The 25,691-nt window shown below is 47.8% G+C and overlaps 12 protein-coding genes across 12 annotated transcripts; 8 read left to right on the top strand and 4 right to left on the bottom strand.

Annotated features, from left to right (window-relative positions):
* Positions 1-33: 33 nt before the first annotated feature.
* Positions 34-780, top strand: TPI1 (triose-phosphate isomerase; the record flags this gene model as incomplete). Its single annotated transcript, XM_020211701.1, has 1 exon — positions 34-780. One exon carries the CDS (start codon positions 34-36, stop codon positions 778-780), a length of 747 nt encoding a protein of 248 aa, XP_020064518.1.
* A 560-nt stretch (positions 781-1,340) lies between these two features.
* On the bottom strand, positions 1,341-2,258 carry CANTADRAFT_51198 (putative endodeoxyribonuclease; the record flags this gene model as incomplete). Its single annotated transcript, XM_020209913.1, has 1 exon — positions 1,341-2,258. One exon carries the CDS (start codon positions 2,256-2,258, stop codon positions 1,341-1,343), a length of 918 nt encoding a protein of 305 aa, XP_020064517.1.
* A 1,110-nt stretch (positions 2,259-3,368) lies between these two features.
* Positions 3,369-5,669, top strand: CANTADRAFT_6524 (protein serine/threonine phosphatase; the record flags this gene model as incomplete). The annotated part of the gene is made up of 1 exon (XM_020210909.1): positions 3,369-5,669. The coding sequence occupies one exon, from the start codon at positions 3,369-3,371 to the stop codon at positions 5,667-5,669; it is 2,301 nt and encodes a 766-aa protein (XP_020064516.1).
* Positions 5,670-6,813: 1,144 nt separating this feature from the next.
* CANTADRAFT_6523 (uncharacterized protein) lies at positions 6,814-8,758 on the top strand (the record flags this gene model as incomplete). Its single annotated transcript, XM_020210908.1, has 2 exons — positions 6,814-7,877; positions 8,719-8,758. 2 exons carry the CDS (start codon positions 6,814-6,816, stop codon positions 8,756-8,758), a joined length of 1,104 nt encoding a protein of 367 aa, XP_020064515.1.
* Positions 8,759-8,878: 120 nt separating this feature from the next.
* Positions 8,879-10,324, top strand: CANTADRAFT_6522 (E3 ubiquitin-protein ligase; the record flags this gene model as incomplete). The annotated part of the gene is made up of 1 exon (XM_020210907.1): positions 8,879-10,324. One exon carries the CDS (start codon positions 8,879-8,881, stop codon positions 10,322-10,324), a length of 1,446 nt encoding a protein of 481 aa, XP_020064514.1.
* Positions 10,325-11,393: 1,069 nt separating this feature from the next.
* Positions 11,394-13,335, top strand: CANTADRAFT_26344 (phosphoribomutase; the record flags this gene model as incomplete). Its single annotated transcript, XM_020207735.1, has 1 exon — positions 11,394-13,335. A coding segment is annotated over one exon (1,856 nt), but the record flags the coding sequence as incomplete, so codon positions are not given.
* Positions 13,336-14,010: 675 nt separating this feature from the next.
* CANTADRAFT_90479 (uncharacterized protein) lies at positions 14,011-14,175 on the top strand (the record flags this gene model as incomplete). Its single annotated transcript, XM_020211700.1, has 1 exon — positions 14,011-14,175. One exon carries the CDS (start codon positions 14,011-14,013, stop codon positions 14,173-14,175), a length of 165 nt encoding a protein of 54 aa, XP_020064512.1.
* A 1,000-nt stretch (positions 14,176-15,175) lies between these two features.
* VAN1 (Van1p) lies at positions 15,176-16,411 on the top strand (the record flags this gene model as incomplete). Its single annotated transcript, XM_020210039.1, has 1 exon — positions 15,176-16,411. A coding segment is annotated over one exon (1,236 nt), but the record flags the coding sequence as incomplete, so codon positions are not given.
* Positions 16,412-18,655: 2,244 nt separating this feature from the next.
* Positions 18,656-20,098, top strand: CANTADRAFT_51288 (pepsin-like aspartic protease; the record flags this gene model as incomplete). The annotated part of the gene is made up of 1 exon (XM_020209922.1): positions 18,656-20,098. The coding sequence occupies one exon, from the start codon at positions 18,656-18,658 to the stop codon at positions 20,096-20,098; it is 1,443 nt and encodes a 480-aa protein (XP_020064510.1).
* A 682-nt stretch (positions 20,099-20,780) lies between these two features.
* Positions 20,781-21,731, bottom strand: CANTADRAFT_22131 (uncharacterized protein; the record flags this gene model as incomplete). The annotated part of the gene is made up of 1 exon (XM_020206786.1): positions 20,781-21,731. One exon carries the CDS (start codon positions 21,729-21,731, stop codon positions 20,781-20,783), a length of 951 nt encoding a protein of 316 aa, XP_020064509.1.
* Positions 21,732-23,015: 1,284 nt separating this feature from the next.
* Positions 23,016-23,708, bottom strand: CANTADRAFT_22130 (acetyltransferase; the record flags this gene model as incomplete). The annotated part of the gene is made up of 1 exon (XM_020206785.1): positions 23,016-23,708. The coding sequence occupies one exon, from the start codon at positions 23,706-23,708 to the stop codon at positions 23,016-23,018; it is 693 nt and encodes a 230-aa protein (XP_020064508.1).
* A 312-nt stretch (positions 23,709-24,020) lies between these two features.
* CANTADRAFT_255416 (aldo/keto reductase) lies at positions 24,021-25,186 on the bottom strand. Its single transcript, XM_020207454.1, has one exon. It carries the CDS (start codon positions 24,952-24,954, stop codon positions 24,076-24,078), a length of 879 nt encoding a protein of 292 aa, XP_020064507.1. The 5' UTR covers positions 24,955-25,186; the 3' UTR covers positions 24,021-24,075.
* Positions 25,187-25,691: the final 505 nt, after the last annotated feature.

Raw genomic sequence — 25,691 nt, 5'->3', positions numbered from 1 at the left:
TCTAACCACTATCACCATCAATTATCATACAACATGGCTCGTCAATTCTTCGTCGGAGGTAACTTCAAAATGAACGGTACCAAGGAGTCCGTTGCTCAAATCATCGACAACTTGAACAAGGCCGAATTGCCTTCTGCTGTCCAAGTTGTGGTTGCTCCACCAGCTCCATACATTTCCGTGGCTGTGGCTGAAAACAAGCAAAAGACCGTCGAGGTGTCTGCCCAAAACGTCTTCGACAAGGCCTCTGGTGCTTACACCGGTGAAATCTCCCCAAACCAAGTGCTCGACTTGGGTGCCAAGTGGACCTTGACTGGCCACTCTGAAAGAAGAACCATCATCAAGGAATCCGACGAATTCATTGCTGAAAAGACCAAGTTCGCTTTGGAACAAGGCTTGTCCGTTATCTTGTGTATCGGTGAAACTTTGGAAGAAAGAAAGTCCGGTGTTACCTTGGACGTCACTGCCAGACAATTGGACGCCGTCTCCAAGATCGTCTCTGACTGGACCAACATTGTCGTTGCCTACGAACCAGTCTGGGCCATCGGTACCGGTTTAGCTGCCACCCCAGAAGATGCTCAAGAAACCCACAAGGGTATCAGAGCCCACTTGGCCAAGACCATCGGTGAAAAGCAAGCTGCTGAAGTCAGAATCTTGTACGGTGGTTCCGTCAACGGTAAGAACGCTGTCGAATTCAAGGACAAGGCCGATGTCGACGGTTTCTTGGTCGGTGGTGCTTCTTTGAAGCCAGAATTCGTTGATATCATCAAGTCCAGATTGTAGATATCCTGTACGTAATAAAATTAGGTAACCAAGTTTAGAAATGGCTGTAGTTTGGAATGCTCCGCAATTCACATGAGTTACCCCGGATCCCGGGGGTGTCTCGGGTAGATGGACCACGCGCCCCAGCCACGGCCCAGGCTCAAGATGGTTGCGGGCGTGGGCAGGCAGATTGCAAATTCTTGTAGAATAGGTCTTGTCCCGGGGCAGGACGAACTGATGGAAATATTACGTCACATAACCTGGTAGTTGTTTTGTGTGTTTGACCAGATACACCCGGAGAATTCCGCTGGTCTAATAAGCCCTTGAGTTACAAGTCAGCTGACCCCGTCTCTGGTGGATATTCTGATGTTGCTTAAACATCAGTGAAATATATCTTGTAAATGTATGGGGTTTGTCTCAGATTATTTATCCTTATTTTACGGTATACTTCTTTGAGTACAGCCTATCTTCCCTTCGTAGCAAGACCGTAGGGGATTTGACGATGGTATCGTGGGATTCAAACTTCAGTAAAATTATCTGATGGCTAAATTTGATTCTCTTTCCTCTATAAATGTCTTGGTCTATTTCTTTCCTATCTTACGGTATATTTCATTGAGTCCAGCCCAATATTCATCTTCCTTTTCTAACAACCACTCGTCGATCAGCATGTCAGTTTCTCCTAACACTTGATTCTTTTCGAGACTGTCTACAATTTGCGAGAGGGACTCTGTCTTGCTCTGAACCCCATTGATCCAGTTGGAGAACGAAAATTGAAGGCTCTGCCCCGACTTCCTGTAATTTCGGATCCAGATTTTAGCTTGGTCTACCAGCCCGCTGTAGGAATGGAGGATCACCTTGACATTGGCGTATTTGCTCACGGAGTCGTAGAGGGCTCCATGGGCCTTGACACAGTGCACCGATACCTTCACACCTAGCGAATCAGCCAACTGGAGCTGTTTTTCGAGAATCTGCACCTGGTGGTCCATGGAGACTCTGCATTGGGTTAATTTGGGCCCTGACTCTGCGTCGTCCTCGGCGACAGCACCAAAATACCCATTGGTAGGGACTCGGAACGGTTTATCGAGGCCAATTTCGCCGATGCCATACTCGAGACCCGCGTGCTTCTCGATGAGGCCACGGATCACTTCCAAATGGTCGTCGATGTGGATGGGATCAGGGAGTACCTCCAACAACTGGGGCGGGGGAGCAGGATTCATGATGGAGGAGTAGTGAGTGTGTTTGAAGTCAGCACCGGACTGGCCGTGGGGACGACGAGTGGTAAAGAGGTGGCTGTACCACGGATGAACGCCGTAGTATGGCACCACTGATGGTCCAGGAACTTGGTCGAGGAGCTGGTCGAGAAGGTCGAGGTCTCCAGCGTAGGTGGACATGACATGGAAGGTGGGAGAGTTCTGGGTGAGCTTACCAGCGAGACGTTTGACGGTGTCCTCCGTGCACTGTACCGAAAGGTGACAGTGGTTGTCTGTGGGAAAGGCCATGGAGTAATGGTGTTGGTGTTGGTGGTGGTGGTGATAGTTGGCGATTGGTGCGCGAGAAATGCTGCAAAGTGAATAGCGAGAATAGGTAAGGGAGATGGCACGAGGAGTTCGCTAGCGGAGATGGCACGAGGAGGTCGCTAGCGGAGATGGTACTGGAAATTCCTAGACTAACGGTGAAAACAGCCCGCAATGTCAGTGGTCTTCAGGGAGGTCAATGGCGAGGGAAATCTCTACGCAGGCTAATGGCACCAGTTGATCCGCTAGACAGCCAATAGCAGTGAAAATCGCTAGGCTGCTAATGGACTGGAAGTCTCTAGAGGGCCAATGGACTGGTAGCTCTAGAGGGCCAATGGCACCAGGAATTTCCTGTCTATAAATAGCGCAAGGAGCCCACGAGAGTGAATATCTTTCGATTGGCACCAGCATACTCGCTAGGCAACCAATGGCAGAGAAAATCTCAGCAGCCGGGGGCAAGAGGAAGCTACTTGAACAATGGCACGAGGTTACCAGCTAGACAGCAGGTGGTACGAGCAACAGGCCAAAGGGATACCACCACAAGCACCACGGGCAATGGAAATCCTGCCAGACAGCAATTACAACCAGAAAGCCTGGCCAATGGCACGGCTAACCAGTGAGAAACCCTGCCAGCCAATAATTGGCAACAATAGATCGCTCCTAGACAGATCCAACCAGTTTAGTTATCTTGCACCATCACTCGCACCGCCGCTAGCACGGGCGCCACACAAATAGCGAGACACCGCTAGACCCAGCGAGACGAACAAGATAATGGACTAGCAACAGGAGCAGCAAACACAACTACAATAACTGGATCTGGCAAGAACATACACATCGCTGCCTCGGGGATAGACATACCCACTTAGTCTCGCCAGTTCCCATACCATGGAATCCGCTATCTCACTAGCATCCAGCCTCACTCCGTGAAGCGCTCTGCTAACGCCACCCACCGCCGTGCGCGCGCCGGTTCCCTCCCTAATCCTCCCTACCCATCTCATCGGGTCACGTGTGTTCCGCTCCGGCAACCACATAAACAAACACGCCTCCACCATCACCCTTCCCATCCGCAATCCATCACCCTACCATCCCGCGACAATGTCGAGTCTGACTCCCATCACACTACCCTCGTCAGCGCCGTTCCCCCTCATCGTGTCGTCCATCCTCGTCCGTCCAGGAGACACAATCCCCAAGCACAAGACCATTCTCAAATACAAATACTGGGACTACCAAGATGACCCCAATTCCAAGGAAGAAGTGCCTCCCAAAATCCGCGTGGAGTGTATCGGCAGCTTTGAGAGCCCTGTACAAGGACAGGTTCTGGCAGTGGCAGTGTCTCTTAACCAGGAGATACTCCACCAGGGCCAGCAAATCTGTACCATCGTGGAACCTTGCACCCACACGGTGCAATACGGAGGCCTCTGCGCGTTGTGTGGCAAGGCAGTCGAGGATGAGAAGGACTATACAGGCTACTCCTACGACGACCGTGCCACCATCTCCATGTCCCACGACAATACCGGGTTGAAAATCAGTTTGGACGAAGCCACTAAGATAGAGCAGAGTACTACCGACAGGTTGGCAGAGGAGAAGAAATTGATCTTGGTGGTAGACTTGGACCAGACAGTCATCCACGCCACCGTGGACCCCACGGTGGGTGAGTGGCAGCGAGACCCCTCCAACCCCAACTACCCGTTTGTGAAGGATGTGAAAAGCTTCTGTTTGGAAGAAGAAGTGGTGGCGCCCCCTGGTTGGACTGGCCCCCGTTACGCCCCTACGAAGTGCTGGTACTACGTCAAGGTCAGGCCAGGCTTGCCGGAATTTCTCGAAGAAATCTCCAAGCTCTACGAGCTCCATATCTACACAATGGCCACCCGAAACTACGCTCTTTCAATTGCCAAAATCATCGACCCAGATGCCAAATATTTCGGTGATCGTATTCTCAGCAGAGACGAAAGTGGTTCGTTGACCCATAAGAATCTCAAACGTTTATTTCCCGTGGACCAGTCTATGGTGGTGATTATTGATGATAGAGGCGATGTTTGGCAATGGGAAAGCAACTTGATCAAAGTAGTGCCGTATGACTTCTTTGTGGGAACTGGTGATATAAACTCCAGTTTCTTGCCAAAGAAGAACGGCCAATTGACAGGGCCCATGAAGAAGAGAAAGTCAATTGCTCGCTTGGAACAAGAACTTGAAAAGGAAGAACAAAAAACTTCACCAAAGGATGAAACGGATACCTCGCCCGATGCTTCTTCTCCCGTGGACAGAATATTGGAGTTAGCGGGTGGAGAAGATAATACTAATTTGTTAATTGAACAATCGATAACAAGAAACCAGTCAATTGAACAACAACAACACGATCGCCCACTAGCTAAATTACAAGAGCAATTGCATAACCAACATCATAATGGAACTCATCTGGATAGCAATTCCAGATCCAGCTCGCCAGGATCTTCTGATAAGGAGGATGAAGAAGATGAGGAAGATGAGGACGAGAATTTGCTTTACGACGATGACAACGAATTGTTCTCTCTAAACAAAGCATTAGTCAACATCCATTCCGAGTATTATAAAATACTTGAGAAAGGCATAGTTACCAACCCACAATTTAGACCAGACTTAACTAGAATTGTTCCACAAATGAAAAGTAACTGTTTGAAAGGAGTCACCATATTGTTTTCTGGTATAATTCCGTTAGGTGTCAACATCAACTCTGCAGATATTGTCATATGGTGTAAGCAGTTTGGCGTTGAGGTTGTGAATGAAGTTTTTCCAGAAGTTACCCATGTTGTATGCCGAGACTCTGCCAACGGACCTGGGCCCACTTTTAAGGCTAGAGTTGCTCGTAAACTTTTGCCCAATGCCAAAATTGTTAACCCAGACTGGTTGTTTGCTTGTTTGAGTACATGGAGCAAGGTGGACGAGAAAGACTACTTGATCTCGCAAAATCAACCAGAGGACTGGAAGGTGAACCAAAAAGACATTGAAAAGTACCAAAAGGCCGTGGAAAGAAAGTTGGAAAAGAACGTAGTTGGAGCCACAACTATTGAGACTGCCCCATTCGAGCAATATGATTTTGAAGATGCAAACCAAGAAGTCGATGATTTCCTTGCTGATATTAGCGATGACGAAGATCCGGATGACGATGTAGTCGACGGAGTGGATGAAGAAGACGAAGAAGACAAGACAACAAGTACGTCTGTTGATTCGTTCATAAAGGATGCATACAAAGCCAAGCGTCCCAGGATCGACGACGAGTTAGACGACGAGTTGGACGAGAGTCCCACGAACGGTACTCACAAAAAACAAAAGGTGGAGGAACCAGTTGCTATAGTAGAGGACTTGGATGAGCTCGAGAAGGAGCTTCTTGACGGTTTCGACGACTTAGAAGAAGAATAGGACTTATCTACCAGCTGGAATAGCCCAGATGATTCTTAAAGATAGATATGCTAATTGACGAAAGTCAGAAGGGAAATACCATTAATTGCCTGCAACCGAGTCGGAAGGCATGGCCACCGGGGAGTACCCACCACTAGCCTGCTACCGAGTCGAATTTTCCTGGTACTGGACGGAAGGAAATAATCACACCTTTCCTACAATAGTTGAGCAAGCCCAGCACCAGAACCCAGACACAAATGGACATAGGGTCACAAGTATCGCATGCCGGGATCAACCAAGGTTATCGCATGAGATCAGCCAAGGCTACTACATGCTGGGATCAGCCAAGGTTCGTGTCCCACTGGCCATTATCGCATGCGCGTCCTGGAAACTCCACAAACCGATAAACCGATGACGTGCGCTGGAGTCTGGCCAGCTCCAACCAATTGTCCTGGAGACCACACTTCAGCCTCTCCCACAATGAACGGCCAGCCGCCTCACATGAAGCCTGCTCCAGCCAATAGCATGTGGCCACGCCCCAAACAATCGCATTGTCACTGCAACAGCCCAGCACCAGCTCGGTTGCGATGGTGGTGTGCGCACCCGCACTACCTACATAATCGTATTCCAACCACTATAGCCAGCCATCTCTGTAGTGCGACTCTGACGTTCCTGATCCAGGCATGCACCAGCCATTCGATGGCCCAGATCAGAGGCGTCAGGGGTAGACGACGATTCGGGGGCGAGTATATAAGGCACGAGGGGGAAGGCATGGCAAGGTGGTAGCACGAGCAAGTCAAATTGTCTTAGCATTCAGCCACTAAACGAATCTCACTGGCACTACAAATATTAGAATATTAGTGGGAATTAGTACAGTACAAATCACTACCATAATCACTACCACAATCAGTACTGATATTTCTGTCACTAAGAGTCTCTGAGCCACTACCATAGCTCCAGTCACGACAAGTTTCTATCCACTGGCCGCAATTTCATTGTCAGTTTCACAGTTCCGATCCGTGCGCAATCCGCAGCAGATATATTTAGCACAGTACTTAAGAGACTGACCTGCCAGAAGTGAATTAGCACAGACAGGAACAACTAGCACCTCTAACAACAACCAACAAGCAAACCAGAAGAAGACGTCTAGCACATCACACACACCATGTTCGCCTTCTTCAGGGCCATCCTCGTGATCCTCACCCTCGGGACCCTCCTCCTCTCCATATTTGCAATCACAGGCTCATACGCCAACAAGTCATACCTCACCCAGGCATACTTGATCGACTTCCAGCTCAACCAGCTCAACCTTTCGGCCATTCTCGATGCCACCAAGTTCCTGAACTCCAAACTTGCCTCCCCCACGTCTCTCGACACCAGAAGCACCATCTCAGACATTGGCGATGCCATCTCGCTGGGCATCAACCAGATCGGCAGCGACGTGGGTGCTGCCAGCACGGGCTCTCCCAGCTCTGGTAACTCCATCGGCAGCGACGTCAACGGCTATTTCACCACCGTGGAGGCAGTCATCAACGACATCATCAACTCGTTGGACTACCAGGACTTGGGGTTTGCTGACGTGTACACCATCGGATACTGGGGCTATTGTAAGGGCTCTTTGACCTCCAATGCCACCTACGACCAGCATCTCCGCAAGTACTTCAAACCGTTCAACAACGACAAGATCAACATCACCTGGTGCTCCAAGCCCAAGGCTGCCTACGCGTTCGACCCGCTCGAACTCGTCAAGACCGAGTTGAACAACACCATCACGTCCAGGCTCACGGCTGGCGACGTGCCCAAGACCATCTCGGTCACCGTGCAGAGCGAGCTCGAAGTCTTGCTCAAGTACATCACATACGACACCTTGAACTTGCCAGGCAGCATCCAGTCGGATCTCACCACTCTCCACAACGTCACTAAGGCGTCGTTCGGCATTCTCTTAGCGGTGATCGTGTTGGCGTTCATCTCGTACGTGATCCAGGTCGTGGCATTCTTCTTGTCGCCTCACTCGTGCTGTCTTTCGTTCTTGAACTTCCTCTTTGAAGGTGCCATCTTCTTGTTGGGAGTGGTGGCTGCTGCCTTGGCTACTGGAGCCTACCTTTTCGTGAGGAACGAAGTCAACAAGGCAACCAACCAGTACGGAGTCAAGTCGTACTTGTCCACCAACTTCTACGCATACATCTGGTCTGCCGCCGTAGCGTCGTTATTGGTGGTTATCTTCAGTTTGTTAGGNCACTGCTGTGGCTTGTTCGGCACTGGTAGAAAGAGATATAGAGCTGTGCCTCCACCACAACACGAAGAGCACCACGAGAAGCACGACCACCATAAGGAGGACTCTTCTAGCGGTGATGAAGCTTAGTGTGCATATTTAGTTCTTTCGGTAGGTTTAATATTAGGATTTGAAATCAGAAGTTTCGTAGGATAAAATATGCTTGAATTCGTAATGCTCTGTGGCTGAAGCAATTGTAGTGTAGATGGCCAGAGAGATGGGAGGAAGTGTTTCAGAGTATAAAATAAGAACTGATTTCGGATTAGATGAGGAAGACAAAATGCCACAACAGAATCACGGCCAGGTCAAACATTAGTGTTATCTAATTTCAGATAAAGAGCTGAAAAATGAATATTAATTCTGGTGATAAAAGTATATCTTGTAAGAATACAACGGTAAAAAAATCACAATGCTAAACCTAAAGAAATAGCTCTAGAAATATAACTTAAAATTGCAAAAAGAACAGGAACAAAAAGTTAAGGAGGAGCACTAGAAGCGAATAAACAATAGGAACCCTGTTTGGTGGTTTCCATTCGTTTCTAAGAGTATTGAAGAACCGCTTGGTGATACTCTGGATTCATCAATTAACTGGCCTTTGTAAAAACAAGACATAGTGTACCATAAATTAGCACCAAAAACACAACTTAAATACAGGAGATCAAGCATGTGCCAACGTTTGGTATCTCTTAATTTACTACAAGATCTTACTTGTTAATTGCAAAATCTGCGCTACCATCATTTTCCGAATTTCGTCATCAATCCAGAAAATAGTCCATCTTTCAAATGCCAAAACACCAGTTCAGAGTCTCCATCTGCCTTTTCCATCAGTTCATCTTAATCCTTCTTACATTTCATTTCCTCTTCATCTTCCCATTCTCCTCTATTAATTCCCATCACGTGCTGGCCCACAAAATGTCTGCTCATCTTCCAGACATTCACTCTAATCCCATAAACAACCATGTTATGTGCCATCTCAGGCGAGCCCGTCGTCGAAGCGGTTGTGTCGCCGAAATCAGGCTCTGTTTTTGAAAAGAAGCATATCATCAACTACCTCTCGACAACTCCCACCGATCCTATCAACAATGAGCCATTGACAGTGGAAGAGCTTGTGGCCATCAAATCCACCACACCATCATTCGTGCCGCCTGTGACTGCCACATCCATCCCGTCACTCTTGGCTACGTTTCAGAACGAATGGGATGCATTGGCTCTCGAAGTGTTCACGTTAAGAAAACAGCTCCATAAAGCAAGAGAAGAATTACTGTCTGCGCTTTACCACCAGGACGCAGCCGTCAGGGTGGCTGCCAACGCCATACGTGAGCGTGACGAGGCCAGAGAGGCTCTCCAGCAGTTGGCTTCCAGTATTGGAGAGGGCAATTTCGAGAACGACTCCGTCAATGGCCTGTCTGGCACCATTCCGGTCGAAGAAATCAACCAGGCCCGTGAAGAGTTGTACCAGCTCCACAGGTCTATCAAGCCTGCCTACACCGTCAAAGCAGATGCGGAATTGAGCATTTCTGTCAAGAAAGTGGTCGGAAAGCCTTTTGAAACGGCCACTGCAACATTTTTCGATTCCTCTGCCAAACAATACCTTGTTGGAGGTGAAACTGGCGTCCAGGTTTACGACTTGAGACTGGAACTGGAGCTGGTGTTGGTCGAGCTCAAAGAACCAGCCACAGCCGTGAACAACGGGCCTCTTGGGCCATTGATTGCCACCAAGAATAAGGTCCTCATGGGCGACCAAGAATGGCCCAATTCCCTCGAAGAACCCATAACTAGCATCATCGTCCACCCCAGCTTGCGTCACCTTTATATCCTCGTGTCTGCACACAAATGGTCCATCAACAGCACCACAGATTCGTCTCCAGTTTTGTTCACAGCACCTCCTGTCGAGTACACTTTGACCTCGGGTGATATTCATGTGGACGGTGCTTTGGTGGCGTTTGGTACCGACACCAAGCAGGTGCACATCCACAACACTACAGATGGCCAATTGGTATCTACAGTGGAAACAACCTACAGCGAGGTCACCAGGATCAAGTTTGCATTGAACGGATACTGGCTTTTGGTTGGTTCCAGACAGGGAGATGCTAGTGCCTTGGAGATCGTGGACCTCAGAAAGAACGTCATTGTGCACTCCATCCCATTGGAAGGTTTGGTGGACTTTGATATCGATCCATCATCCAGTGTAATCGTCAGCTACGACTTCAATGGAATCGCTGTGCACAGGTACGTGAAAAAAGGCAAGAAATGGCTCGATAGCGTTTCGAGCTTGGAGGTTGAAGGCGTGATTGGCCTTGATTCGTTGACCAGCCATGGGGATCCCGAGTACCAAGAAAGTCGAATTAGCGTGGGTGTGGTCAAGGCAGACTCAGAGGTGGTTGAGTACGAGATTCTGCCATAGGTTTGATGTGGGTTGTGAGGGGGACCAGGGCAGAATAGCTGGAAAAATGGGGAAATTCCAAGGTGTACAAGCCATGTGTGGCAACAGAAACGAGGAGACTTCAAAATTTGGGAGATTTGCAGGTCTTCAGACCTTCAGAGCATTGTTAACAATTGATTAATTTCTGATTCGGGGAGGTTAGAAGATCGAAGCTTCCTGGTCAATAATCGATTAAAATCCAGATTAAAAAGGCTAGAATGCTGAAGCTCCCTGGTTGGAATATCTATATGGCAGGAGCCTAATGCTACACAATGAATATCTCTGTTGCAACATAGAGGCAAATTCCTAATTTTGGCCCCCTTCATCGCCAGCTTCTATCTAGGGCAGGTACACGATGAACCATCAGGTTCCGCTTGGTAGTATTTTCATCCTAATTTTTCGATCATCACATCCCATGAGATGCTGCACAAACATGGCTAATAGATTACAATGTTAGACCTTTGAATTCGAATTGTACAGCTTACAATAACTCATCTAAAAATCCTATACTCAAGCAGTAGTTGGGCTGTCATAACGGCCATACTGCAGATTACCCCACAGCGAGATCCATCGCGAAATTCCAGGAAATTCCAACCGATTCAACGGTATTTCCCACTAAATTTCCTTAACGGTTCCTAACAGGTAAAAGGGTCAAAGTACCCACCTCTGGTACCGTTTCCCCACAAGTGCAAGGCCTTTCTCGGTGTGGGGTCTCATCTCGCCAAGTCCTGCCTGCGGGCATCTCCGCGGTCTGCGGCACCTCCGCGGACTATTTTGTACACTACTGTAATAGACATCACATTAATCACGAAGTAGTAGCCAAAAGTATTGTAGTACGGATGTTTTTGTCGCTATTTGAGTTGTGGAGCAATACTGGCCAGCTGTAGCACGTCCGTCTCGGCAGGAATACTCACTTTTTGCGCCCAAACTAGCCCTTTTGGCTATTCTGTCCCCACCACCAGTACGGCTTTCTGTGCCTGAAGTATGGATGTTTCCTCCGCACTATAAGTAGAAAAAAAGGTCGGCATCCCATCGTTTGATTTCACCACCACCATGTCGTTTTCCAGCCAGCAAAAGGCCCAATTGGACCAGTTGGTCCAACAGTGGCTCGCCATCGACAGAAACCCCCACTCCATCAACGAGATCAAGCAGCTCCACGCCAGCGGAAACTACTCAGTGTTAGACGAAAAGCTCTCCACGAGAATCGCGTTTGGAACCGCAGGCTTACGGTCAGAAATGACGCTGGGTTTCGCCCATATGAACGACGTCACCATCCTCCAGGCATCGCAGGGGTTAGTCCAGTACGTGTTGGACCAGCCAGGCCAGACTAATGCATCTCTTGTGGTGGGATACGACCATCGGTTCCACTCGCAGCGCTTTGCCGAAATCACCGCCAGCGTGGCGCTTACCAAGGGCGTCAAGGTGTACTACTTGGGCAGCGTGACCCAGTTGTCGGACGAATCAGTGCCAGAATCCGCCTCTGGCGCCAGTGGCGACTCTAGCGTGGTCTACACGCCTCTCGTGCCTTTCTCCATCGACAAGTACGGAGCCTCGGCTGGTGTAATGGTCACCGCCTCCCACAATCCCGCCAAGGACAACGGCTACAAGGTGTACTACGGCAATGGGTGTCAGATCATTCCTCCCCACGACGACGGCATTGCTGCCTCCATCGATGCCAACTTGCAACCTTGGCTGCAAACGGTGTGGGACGTTGCCGCCAACTTCGCCCAGGGTTTGGAGAGTGGGTTGTTGGTTCCTATCAGAGAAGAGGCCTCAGCTGCCTACGTGGCAGAAGTCACTCGTCAGTTGGTCACCAGGCCAAATATCTCTACCAAGTTCACCTACACGCCAGTCCACGGAGTGGGACTCGAGATCTTCGACAAGTGTATCTCGAACTCGTTCAGTGGCTACGAAATGAAGGTGGTCAGCGAACAGGCGCACCCTGACCCAAATTTCCCCACGGTGAAGTTCCCCAACCCCGAGGAAAAGGGAGCATTGCACTTGTCGATTCAAACAGCTGACAAGCTCGGACACCAGCTCGTGCTTGCAAATGACCCAGATGCAGACAGATTCAGTGTTGCCGTCAAGAGCAAGGGCCAGTGGAGACAATTGACCGGAAATGAGATCGGGTTTCTTTTTGCCATGTACATTATCGAAGAAGTGGTACACGAAGACCAGTTGAAAAACACATACTTGTTGAACTCGACTGTTTCGTCGCAGGTGTTGAATGCCATGGCCGAGAAGAAGGGATTCCATTTCCAGGACACCTTGACAGGCTTCAAGTGGATTGGCAACCGTGCCATTGACTACAAGAAACAGGGCTTCAATGTGCCATTCGCATACGAAGAGGCAATTGGATACATGTTTGGATTGGTAAACGACAAGGACGGAGTGTCTGCTGCGGTGATATGGTTGCAGTTGTATGATCAGTGGTTTTCGAGCTCCCAGATAGACCCAATCGACAAGTTGAACGAAGGCTACGAGAAGTACGGCTGGTTTAAGGAGTGCAATGGTTACTACAAGTTGAATGACTTGGGCAAGACCAAAGAAATCTTTGACAGTGTGCGTGGAAGCTTTAAAGACAACCACCCTGAGACCATTGGTGAGTTCAAAGTGATCCACTGGAGAGATTTGACCATTGGATATGAGTCCTCAACCCCCGACTTTAAACCCGAATTACCCGTGGATCCAAAGTCCCAGATGATCACGGCCGTGTTGAAAAGAGGTGACGCACAAGTCAGATTTACCTGTAGGGGATCCGGTACTGAACCAAAGTTGAAGGTATACATCGAGGGACGGGGCGACAATGAAGAAGTCGCTACCCAGATAGCAAGAGATTGTTGGGATGTGTTGAAGGCCGAGTGGTTTCATCCTGAGGCAAACGGATTAGAAGAACACAAGAACTAGATGAAAGAGAACAAGGGCGCATATAAAAGCGACAGGAAATAAATGGATAATATTCAAAGTATAATTTGTAGGCTTATATCAATCACAATGAATGAAACGGAATGGACGAGGCTTAATTCAAAATCACAACTTTCTTCGATTTACTGTTTTGCCCCTTTGCTTCAACAAGGTTGAAGTGGGTGGGTAGACATTTTCAATAGTAATCGATTGAAATCAACAATAAGAAGCAAAGTGACAATAGCCGATTTGATCTAATAATTTTTAATTGTTATGGCAGCAACTCACCAAGATAAACAATAAGACCTCTAGCATTAATTTAAAGCTATCTTGTTATTCAAACAATTATTTTATATTTTGCCCTTTCGTAGCTTTCTTTACCTATGGTAATCTCTAAAAGCATGAGTTCTCAGCGAGATGAAATGGTAAGAATTCGTAAAATCTACAGAGCTAATTGATGAACGCATTTACGGCTGGCTTGAATGATGCATTGGTTATCCTTAGTGGTTGGATAGAACCCAGGTGTACTTAATTAGTCAATGGTAAATCAACAGGTTATTACTTGACAAAACCAATATTAAATTCCCATGTTTATTGAGTACCCAAGTTTTCTCGAACAGTTGGACTACTGTTAAATTATTGATTTCTCCTGAAATTTTGCTTGACCCATATATGTTTCAGTATCTAAGTGTAGAGGCAGATGGGTTAGACGAATACCGAGATTGGCCAACAATTCAGAATCTGTTTAAACTTGGCCAATTCAAATGACGATAGAAAACATTTCTGGACTTTTGGGCGACTATCCCATCTTTCATCTCGGAAGCGGGCCTCCAGCACTGAATCAATTGGCCTTCAAACCAAATGCTTATACTTCATATCCATACGACAATGCTGTAAGAGCTAATTTTAAAAGCTTCGATCGCGGTTGAGTCTCAAAATTTAATTTCAAATGAAAAAATCGTTTCAGCTGGAAGAGTCAGAGGTTCCGAACAATCCAGCCATATCTTCCCCTCTATACTCACGTTCCCCTAGGTGCTTCCCATCTTATACTTATCGCCCCACCTCAAGCACTCTACCCCCTCTACTTCCCTTCTACTTCCGTTCTTCTCCCCCTACCCTTTCCTCTATCCTTCCCTTTACCCTTCCCTTGCATTGTGCCCGTGCTTGGGTGCAACCGGCTGCAATGCGCACCGTTATGGGCGTTGTGTCTGCCTCGTGGGCTAACTACTGACATGAGGCGGGGTTGGACCCTTTCAAGGTTCCTAGTGGCCAATAGTAGGTCTACGCGAGTGCCTCCCGCAAGGCTTGTCCGTGGTACCGGCAATTCTGGCTCTGTGCTCGCGGGAGAATGTGGTAGTGGAAATAGCGAGCCGCACAGTAGGAGACAGACTGTGGCAGTTCCATTCTTCCCTACGCCTGCCACCAGGCTGTCCGCTATCTTCTCACTAATCATATCCTTCCGTCTTCTCCGTCTCGTCCCTCAGTTCCTCCGTTTCCTCTCTTTCTCTCCCCTCTCCCGACACAATCTCCCTGGAGGCACCATCTCCCTCCATCCTTTCCTCTCTCCCCCATCAGCCCCTTACGCGTTCTGGCCACTTCTCAGTCGTGTCCTCTCGCACTACGAAAATTTCAAAATCAATCCAGTTTGTTAAACCATCTACGTGTACTAACAAGGTGGGCTAGGATGGTAGTCGACACGTACGGCAAGAAGACAGATCTACCGATGTGAGTATCAGCATAAGGCGGCAGCTCCAGCACAGCGCTCAATCCGGCAGCTCCGGCTCCAAATCAACAACATATACTAACAACAGCTACAACAAATTATCGCCCAAGAAGTCGACCAAGAAGTCGCAGTACTTCCGGGTGCTTGCAGGACTTGTGGCGGTGGTCGTACTCTACTGGCTCTTCCTCGGATCGCCGTCGCCGGCCACTCCCACCAGCGACTACGAGCACTACACCGTCACCAAGGACGGGGTCCGCAAAGAAAACAACGGAGCACCACCACCAATCGCGACGCCCGAGCCGTCATTGACGCCTGAAGAGTTCTACAATCAAAAAGTCGACTACTACGACCTCAACGACTACCGTGGCCTGGCAGACGGTTTGGCTCAGGGCGACGTGGTGCTCTTCTTGATGCCGCTCAGAAACGCAGAACATGTGTTGCCCATGGCCTTCTACAACTTGATGAATTTGACCTACGACCATTCCCTCATAGACATTGCATTTTTGGTCTCGGATTGCTCGCCTGATGACAGAACCTTGGAGACGGTGTTCGAGTACTCTGTGGCTCTTCAGAACGGAACCTTGGTGGAAAAATTGAAGCAGGAGGAGCTGGAACGTCAGTCGAGCCAGGTCAAGGGCTCCCACGACTTGTACAAGTTGTACATGGACCAGGCGTACATGGAAAGCGTCAAGAAAGCATACGACACTGCGGAAGCACACCACGAAGGCTACCGCAAGCCGTTCAGATCGGTCTCCATTTTCAAGAAGGACTTCGGCCAGGTCATTGGCCAGGGATTCTCCGACCGTCACGCGGTAAAAGTCCAGGGGATCAGAAGAAAATTGATGGGTAAGGCCAGAAACTGGCTCACTTCCGCCGCATTGAAACCTTACCACTCGTGGGTGTACTGGAGAGACGGAGACATCGAGATGTGTCCCGGAAATGTGATCGAACAGTTGATGAAACATGACTACGATGTTATTGTTCCTAATGTCTGGAGACCCTTGCCTACCTTTTTGGGCAACGAACAGCCATACGATTTGAATTCATGGTTGGAATCGGAAGCTGCTCTAGAATTGGCCAAAACTTTGGACGAAGATGACGTGATTGTGGAAGGTTATGCAGAGTACGCAACTTATAGAGCCCACTTGGCATACATACGTGATGCCAGGGCCAGTCCTGATGAGCTTATTGAACTCGACGGTGTTGGAGGTGTGTCCATTTTGGCGCGTGCACAGATTTTCCGCCAGGGAGTTCATTTCCCAGCATTCACGTTTTTGAACCATGCTGAAACAGAAGCTTTTGGCAAAATGGCAAAGCAAATGGGTTATAGAGTGGCCGGATTGCCTCATTATACTATATGGCATATTTATGAGCCTAGTGAAGATGATCTCCGAGAGATTGCCAAGATGGAGAGGACAAAGAGGCGGAAAAAGACCAGTTAATTGAATACACAGACAACTAATATTGATTCACCAATGTAGACTCCACTAGTGGGGATTGTATCCTTGAGAAAACCAATCTAGCCAAGATTGATACATTCATAGACCACTGTAGGCATTCACCAGTGAAGTTGCACGCTGGAAAAAAACAATCTAGCTTTCATACTAAAATAAAACTTATCAGTAGGAAGGCAGGTTTTGTAATCTATGTACGACCGTTTGGCCATACTCAGAGATTGTTCACATCCGTTTTATTCATCATTAAGTTTCCTGTGCGGGATCGAACGCGACCTCCGAACTTCGTCCTCTGACGAAGCCTAGTGGATACGAATGATCCACACGCACTAAAATAACAATTGGAACGACCATAGAATAAATATCAGCGATACAATGGAAAAATTTCACATTGGGTAAAAATTTTATTTTCCAGCCACAGATCTTCATTTAAAGCATCATTTAAAGCATCATGGAACACAAATTGCTCCATAATGGAGTCCTTTTTGTACCCCAAGCTGTAAAAGATCTTCAAATCTAAATAATTTTATAATACTACCAATTTATGAAGGTTTGACCATACTGGTTTATTATCCATTGCAATAGATTTATAGTCAGTAGATTATAATATTTTCCATTGGAGAATGAATATTTTTCCTTTTCACGGGCCAAGGAATGCTCTGTTGATTCCTAGTATTCTGGAAAGTTGCACTCCTTTAAAGTTTTTTGTCGTCTCTAGTCGTGATAATATGGTCAAACGTGATCACCGTAGTAAGAATGCTCAAACTTCTCTAGATCTACGAATATGAATATGCTAATTGACTAATCAAGTCCTCCTCATTCGATAGACTTAAAGGAACGTTCATCGTGAAATTGTGAGTAATCGCTCCATTCCCCAATGTACTTGACCACATTTGTGACTAAAAGAGACACGGAGAAAATTCAAGACAATTTGGGTTACAATAAGTCGCTTCAATTAATTTCCCTTATGCTACTCGAAAGGCTACAGACACTAATAGTATAAACTAAGCGTTAAAATCTTGTTTTCTTTATAGCCACCAACGCTGATAACTAAGTGTTGAGTTTGCTTACACTAATAGGGGAACAACATTTCTAGCAACCTTCAGCACCGAAATAATTATTGCGGGGGACCAAGCCACCCAAAACAACCCGAAAAACCACTCATTTTCAGCCCCGAAATTAGACGTTCTGGCCAGCCCAAAGAATATTCGGATTTCCAAGGGGTTCTGGCTACTCCTGTTGCATAATAGCACGAAAGGGGTCCATGGATTCCATTTCAGATGTACTTAAGCGTTGACACATCACGTGTCAGTGTCTGATGCAACCTCACTGTTCGAAGATTGACGTCAGTGCAACACGCCAGCAAGAGGCGTTTTTTATTTCAATCGGGGCTTTCGGGAGTGCCTTCTCCCGCGATTCTCCTTGCGTACACAACAAGGCATTGACATAGCGAAGATGCTAGCTAGACTTTGTACACATAAAACATACATTTATGCGCGATTGTGTGTATTTTGTTTCGGTTTTGTGATTTTGTCCAAATAGGAAATGGGCAGTTGGGTCCCTGAACAAAACGCCCGCCCCGCGCCAAGCACTGGCATCGATCCATTGCAAGCTTATCTGGGAGAGTCCCATCCATGGTAGCATCTTCCGTCGTCTCTGCGGCTCGTATATGATTTAGTTTGCGTTTCGTGCGTCCCACGACTGCGTAGGATGCATCGGGCGTCCACACACCTGAGTTTAGTGCAATTATTTTTAGACCACCAAGGGGCCATCTTTGGGTCCAAGCTAGCGGTTCTTGGGGTGCTCGGGGGCCTCGTCTCCATGACCCGCTCCTGCTGCTGGCCACCGTCTCGCCAACAATGCTCCTCGTGTCGCCTCGTCTGCGCGTTTCAAACCGGTGTTGACGCACGTGAGGCCAGTAGGCTGCGGCCGCCGCATTGTGTCACTTTGCGCTGCCGAGTAGATATATAAATGTCTGGCCCAAAACATGCCATCGTCCCAGGCATTAGCGACCATCTACAAGCATTTCTGCATCGGCATCGGCATCTGCTCCACCCTCCCGAATTCCCTTTGAACGGGACACCATCCACACCTTAGCCAGCCCAAAAAACCACCCATAAAAACCATTCCATCCTCCACCATCATCCACCATCTACCAGCCTTTGCACGATGAAGCTTGCTCCTTTCTTCCTTCCAGTGGCCTCGTGCTACGAGCTCTTGAAGGGCCTCACTATGGACACCGTCCAGCACCACAAATTGCAGGATAGCAGCAGGCAAATTCCTCGCTTTACCTCCTCAGACACGATCCCATCGTCCCTGCCAGTGTTCGAGTTGTCTGACACCCTCCAGATCCTCCACACAGACATCTCCACTTCCATCTTCTACCTCCAGCCCAGCATCGCAGACGCGTCCAACGACTACAACCAATCATTCACGTTGTTGTTGGACACAGGCAGTCCGTTGACATGGTTGTACAACAGTTCGTGCGACGGAATGGGATGTGATCTGGCATCCATGGTCAAGTTCAACGACTCCAGATCCATCAAGACGGACTCCAGCTTCCATTTGGAGTTCTCAGACGAGCAGATCGACGGAGAGTTGTTCGCGTTGGACTCCAATAACATGTCGTTCAGCTGGGGCTCCCAGGCGTTGTCCAACTTCTCGGTGGGTATGACCAAAGACAACTTGCGCAGCTTCTGGTGGTTCAACATTAGTGGCATTTTGGGTATTCCCTCGTCGGTGGACCCCAACGCAAACACAAACTACCTCTCGCAATTGCACCAGCAGGATTTGATAGACAAGGAGCAGTTCGGGTTGTACTTCCTTCCGTACTCGTCCCAGTCGCCTCGTGCCATCAAACACGTCGACTCTAACAACAAGTCGTCGCCAGTGCCATCTACGTATGGCGGATTGATCGCGTACGGATCCGAAGCTGAAAAAATGGTTCAAAAATTCACCTCATCGTCTGAAATGTTCTACGTGGACGTCGCTGACCAAGCGTCATCGTATTGGCTCGTCAACGCTACTAATATCAAAGCTGCAAACTCCTCCAACGTGGCGCAAACCTTTAATGAGTCCAGCGACTCCAAACAATTCGTCATCGACACAGGAACCACCGGATTGGCGTTGCCTCCAAGTGATGCGTACCATCTCCACCAGTTGATGTTCGGGTCTAAGTTCATAAATGACACCTCGGGAAACTTCGCTTTTCCATGCAATTCCTCGGGATCGGTGCTATTCAACATTGACGAAAAAGAGTTCAATATCACAGCAGCCGACATCGAGGGCGTAGCCTACCAAGACGACTTGGACGGCTACTGTGCATCCATGGTGCAGGGAAAGGCCCCTGCTGCAAACTGGGTTTTAGGTGTGGCCTTTTTGAAGAATTATTACACCATTTTCGACGTCAAAGAACGCAGGATTGGTTTGGGAAATATTAACCTCACCAGCTACGTGTTGGCCGACGCGGGCTCCAACAGTTCTGCTAGCTCCAACTCCTCTGGAGGATCTGCATCGTCATCCGCTTCTTCCTCTACTTCTTCCTCATCGTCTTCATCATCCTCTAGCTCTAATTCCACTAGGACCGATGGAGACAAGAAAAACAACTCTGGCAAGATCCAAGCTGGACTTATCGTGCCGGGAGTAGCATTGGGCATAATGATCGCCATGATATAAAGTGATTCATACCTCTCAACAATACGTCATAGTTTGTTTTCATCCATCAGAATTGTCTGTATATTAGTTTATAGAAATTGCATTATGCCTTCATAATAATTGAATATTAATAGAAACTGCATATGCTGTCATTATTAGTTTTGAATATTTACACAGATATCGCCATATTGTCTGTATTTTCACATCTCTAGATCTGAATTATGCCATTTCAAGAATTTTCCAGCTGTCTCTTGTCTTTAACTGCACTCTCGCACATAACAGTGAGTATAAGAGTTGAGTTTTGCCAATTTTCACCGCACTTCCTATAGTAAGTAAGTGTTAGGGATTCAAAAGTAATCAACGGCGAAACCATGCTTTTATCCACTTGAAATAGTCCAACCATTCTGTATTCTGATAATCGTCGTTTAATCGATAACTATTTCCTGAAAAGAGGAATAACTACCATTAGGCCAGTGGTAGTTTTCACATTGCAAGTATTAACCACCTCAAAGATACATGCATGATCATATTCCATGATGATTTGATTTTCCAAAGCCATATCCGATCAATCCGTTTGGATTGTGACAAAAAGAGCCATTCTCTTAACTTCGGATAATCTCCCCTTTGGGTCTGTGTAGAATGCATTGATTTAACCATTTATTGAGCTCGCCATACTATATATTCCCACCCATGAAGCCTGATTCTAGGTAATAACCACCAACCAACTCAATACAGTGTACATTAATCCCACTGGATAGATCGCCAACAAAACTCTTCCTGGGAGTACCCCCGAGCACTGCAAGCTCAACACGCCAGAGTATATACTCCAAGAGTTCAAGACTGCCATCAATATCAACCGGATCAACTTCCACTTGACTAGCAAGGAACAGATCAATTCACCAACCACTATCGGAAATAAGGAGTATCCTGCTGCACTGATAGCAGACATGAACGAGATGCTACCCCCAAGAAGCTGGATATTCAACCCTATGACGATGAAAAACGCCCAAATGAACGAAAAGGAACCTGAGAAAACCAGGTTAGTTTGGTCTCCCTTAGCAGAGATTCCGAGGGCCACTGAGAACATCAACGAAAAAATCAAAGGCCCCCATAAGTCCCAGTCCAAGTTGCCCTCGAGAACCAAGTCGTTCTGCGGTAATCCCGACGATTGTTCGGGGTCTTGCTGTTCCGAAACGAGCACCATGCGGTTGTTCACTAGCAGCTGGGGCAATCTGATGCCGCTGGAAGCCGCAAAATCAATGAGCTTGAGCTGCTGGTCTGCTGCAAGCTTGGACAACTGCATTGGCCATATCACGATTGCCAATCTTCTTCCTATCTGGCTCAAATCTCTCTTGAGAGTGGCCCACACTGGCTCGTCCAAGGTGTCGCCTCCAGTATACTGACGCTCACGAACGGTGTTGTTACCTGGCAAGTTGGAGGAGGTGAACGGCGCAAATGTGGATGATAGATCGACTTTTGGAGTGTAAAAGTTAGAGAAAAGGTTGAAGCCTGTGTTGGTGTTGTTGGAGGTGGAAGTTGAGGCATTGGCGGAGGAGTTTCCAGGTCCGTACGCAGGAGGGACATCCTCGTCGGCTATGATGAAGTCATTTACGTCTGACAGCAGATACGTTGGCTTGGACCATTCGTTGGACATGGTGGTGGAGTGGTTGTGGTGTATTACCGTCACGTGTAAATCTGAATTGATAATGGATGGTCGTGTACGAACCAGACAGCTATAGGTTTGGTGACAGGTAATTTTAATCCTAGCTAGACTTCGAGCTGAATGGGTACAGTAATGCTGTGAGGATCCAATTGGAATCTCTGGATCGAGGCGTAATGAAGTGAGGATGTTTCTTTTTTGGCTGAGAAAGATGTAGGTTTGTGGTAGTATCATAAACAGTGCTCTGAAATCACCATTAATAATTAGAATAAATGGGACTTATCGGAGAATGAGGTTTTTCTGCACGAACTTCTTCGAATCTGGCTATTTCTGAAATTAAGTGCCAGCTTCAGGGAAATATTAAACTATCATACAGATAAAGAAATTAAGATTAGCTCGATTAATTTCCGGCAGGCGTGTTGGCTTTCAAAGAGAGAAATCCAACCAAGAGGAATCAAAAACAAGCTTGTGGACACTATTTTGGTGGTAAATTCAACTCACGTTGGTAATGTGGGACAAATAGAATAAAATGTCAATTTACAAAACAATCAGAGATTTGATCTATTTTTAAAGACAAACGTAGAAATTTGACAAAATTAATCGAAACTATAATTTTACCGCAATGTCTCTATTTGATTTTGTGGTTGATCAATCAATAGAAGGATAGTCCATCTTTATTGCAATTTGGATGAGTACAATTACTTTATCTGCTCTTCTATTGTGCAGTTCTATATCAAGTTTGGTCAATTCATTAAATGAATATTTTTTTCAACATTTCAACTTGATCTTAAAAAAATTAGTTGGTAGGCATTATCCAGCACCATCCCTGAATCAGAGAATATGTTGAAATAACCATACACTCCTAAAAATTCATTTCGGTAGGCAACAGTAAGGGTGACTCCCAGCCACCTTCAACCCTGGAATGGTTCCAAGTTGCAAAATGCAACAATGTACGTACATCTACAACAAGAAGCGTGCCGCCATAAAAGGTAATATTCTATGTTTAGTTCCACTATTTTGCAAAGGGACTCAGGCTTAATAATCTATCATACTCATTTAACATATTGGGGTATTTTTGGATGAATTATTCTCATAAAATACGGGAAAGAAGGTCTAGGAGTACAAAATTTGGTATGGCTGTACCAATCTGGACCTATGGTTCGCACAATCGAGTCGTTATTCATATAATGTTAGAGGTTTAGTTTACGCTGTGACCCGCCTTAGTAACTACCTCGTTATCGATGGAATTTTCGCAGCTGCATTGAATTACCATCAATATTACACAACAGTGCCCACCTCCCTAGCCACCTCCACCTTGTTGTCGGAAGGCTGCATGATCTTGATCACTCTGGCAGGACATCCCACCACCACAGCGTTGGCAGGAATGCTTTTGTTCACAACAGCACCTGCACCAACCACCACACCATCTCCAATGGTCACATCGGGCAAGATGGTGGCACCAGCACCAAACCACACATTGTTACCAACAGTGATGGGCTTGGCGTATTCCACGCCATCCAATCTCTGCTGTGGGTCGGTGGGGTGGGTGGCGGTGGTGAAGGTCACGTTGGGGGCACACATCACATTGTCACCGAGAGTAATCAAGGTGCAGTCCAAAAATGTGATGTTGAAGTTGCCGTAGTAGTGCTTTCCGATCTTGACATTGCAGCCGTAGTCCACGTAGAAGGGGGCTTCCATGAAGACGTCGTCTTCCACACTGCCAAAGATCTTTCTCAAGTGGTCGAGCCTGGCCTTGGCGTATTTTTCAGGATCGTAATCGTAGTGCTTGAGACGGATGGCTCCGTAGTCCAACGCATCTTCGTGTGCCACTGTCCGAGCACGTACCAATTCGGGCGAAAAGCAGTTGTACGGCACCGACAGGATCATTTTCTCGTACTCGAGTCCCTTGGGGAGGTTGTTGAGGTTTTCGTAGGCGTATTTGACGAGCTCGGTGTTGATAGATTGGGTCATGGTGTGCGGGAGGGTTGCGACTATGGGGGACAGGTCACAGACGGTGGATTATATATACCGGTGCCAAGCGTGGTCAAAACGATGCCACGTCGTGATTCCGGTGATTTTCCAGTGGATATTACATGGCCCAAATAGGAAATGGTTCCGGCCCCCACCAAAATCGCATCGGCGACCCTACCGCTGTGGGGTAACTTCGCCCTCGAGGTTGGGGAACCCAACCGAACCCGGTACGATCTCCATGCACCGATCGCTCATGCGTCCCCCATAATCCCCATGCACAATCTCGATGCACGGGTCGCTCTGCGTCTCCTACATATGTGTTCAATTTTTCACGTACATTCGTTTAAATACTTAACTGGCTATACCCTTAGAACTTGTCCTTGAAGTCCTTTGGTCCGTAGTTGTTGAGTCTTTGTGGCTTCTCGTGCACGGTGATGTCGTTGATGGCATCGAAATCTTCTTGTGGAAGGTGGAGAGTTTCTCTGTTGCTGATGATGTACTTTTCTCTGACAGACTTTGGCAAAACGATACTGCCTCTTTGGATGGCCCAAGAGATCAATACGTGCACAGCACTGACACCAAGCTTCTCAGCAACCTTGACCACGGTAGGGTGCTTGGCAACAGGAGCACCGTCGGAGCCCAATGGACAGTAGGCCTCGACGTAGATGTTCTTGGCCTTGAGGTAGTCGAACAAGTCTTGTTGTGGCAACAATGGGTGAGCTTCGATCTGGTTGACGACTGGAACGACGTCAACCTCCTTGTCAGCAAACAAGGTGTCGAGGTCCTCGATGGTGAAGTTGGAAACACCAATGGCTCTGATCTTCTTGGTGTTCTTGTAGATCTTTTGCAAGTCCTTGTAGGTTTGGACGAAAGAGTGGCCCAGGGGGTTGCCTTCAGCGTCCAATGGGGTTGGCCAGTGGATCAAGTAGAGGTCGACGTAGTCAGTGCCCAACTTCTTCAAGGACTCGTCAAGAGCTTCCTCGACACGGGTCTGGTCGGTGTTCCACAACTTGGTGGTGAGGAACAACTTTTCTCTTGGAATGCCAGATTCCTTGATGGCCTTGCCAACCTCCTCTTCGTTCTTGTAGATAGCAGCAGTGTCGATGTGGGTGTAGCCGTTGGCCAAAGCGATCTTGACGGCTTCGTAACCCTTACCGTCTTCGGACTTCCAGGTACCGAACCCGACTTGTGGGATTTGAACACCGTTGTTTAAAGTGACAATGTCAGCGTTTTTGATGAGAGACATGTTGTAGTAGTAATGAAATTGATTGATACATAACCAAGGGGAATAGCTGGGGTTTATATAGTGCAGTTGTGGCTTGCAGTTTGTGGTGGGGTGTATACCGGAACCGATTGGGAGATGTACCCAGTGCGCGCCATGCAGTAGCTGCAGCAATCGTGGTTGGGTTCACGTCAGGGACACATCCGTGATTGGCGGGTGCGCCCGTGTTACGCAATCCCGCACCTGGTTAGGAGGCCCTCCCATACACGGCTTACTCATGGCGGAACCACCTGCCCACCATGCGGAGGTTACTAAGCAGGGCCTTGTGTGAAAAGTGCCTGAAAAGTGTCTGCCTCTATCACCGACCCTGGTAGTAGCCCCGTTATTGTGGCAGCAACCGTGCGGCTTGCGGCGTCCACAGTCCAACCCATGACGGCAATCTGAGCCTCGAGTCTTGCTGTTGCTGGCGTCCACCGTGGCGTGCTCTGCTATGAGCTCGTGGTTGTGGAGGAGCCCCAATTTTGGATTTTGGGTTTGGTGGGAGTGAGACGTTTTTCTGGAACATTCGAGGAGTGTACACAGGCAGAAGGTGACAGGATGGTTGAAATTGGCATGAGGAGCGGGCTCGTGATGGAGGCTGAGGTGGGGCCCCAAGAGGCCGCTGGAGGCCTTGGTGGCGGCGAATGGCCAGGTGTTGCAGAGGTGCTTACTAGATTGGGAAATGCAATTTTCCGCGCTGGAGATGTCGGAGAAGCTTTGTA

This window comes from Suhomyces tanzawaensis (assembly GCF_001661415.1).
Source record: "Suhomyces tanzawaensis NRRL Y-17324 unplaced genomic scaffold CANTAscaffold_4, whole genome shotgun sequence".
NCBI lineage: Eukaryota > Fungi > Ascomycota > Pichiomycetes > Serinales > Debaryomycetaceae > Suhomyces > Suhomyces tanzawaensis.
Note: the sequence above shows the minus strand (reverse complement) of the source record. Positions and strands in the feature narration are given on the sequence as shown.

Bases quoted from the DNA above. Each gene is read 5' to 3' on its own strand.
- CANTADRAFT_255416 (XM_020207454.1), bottom strand. From the start codon at position 24,954: ATGTCTCTCATCAAAAACGCTGACATTGTCACTTTAAACAACGGTGTT.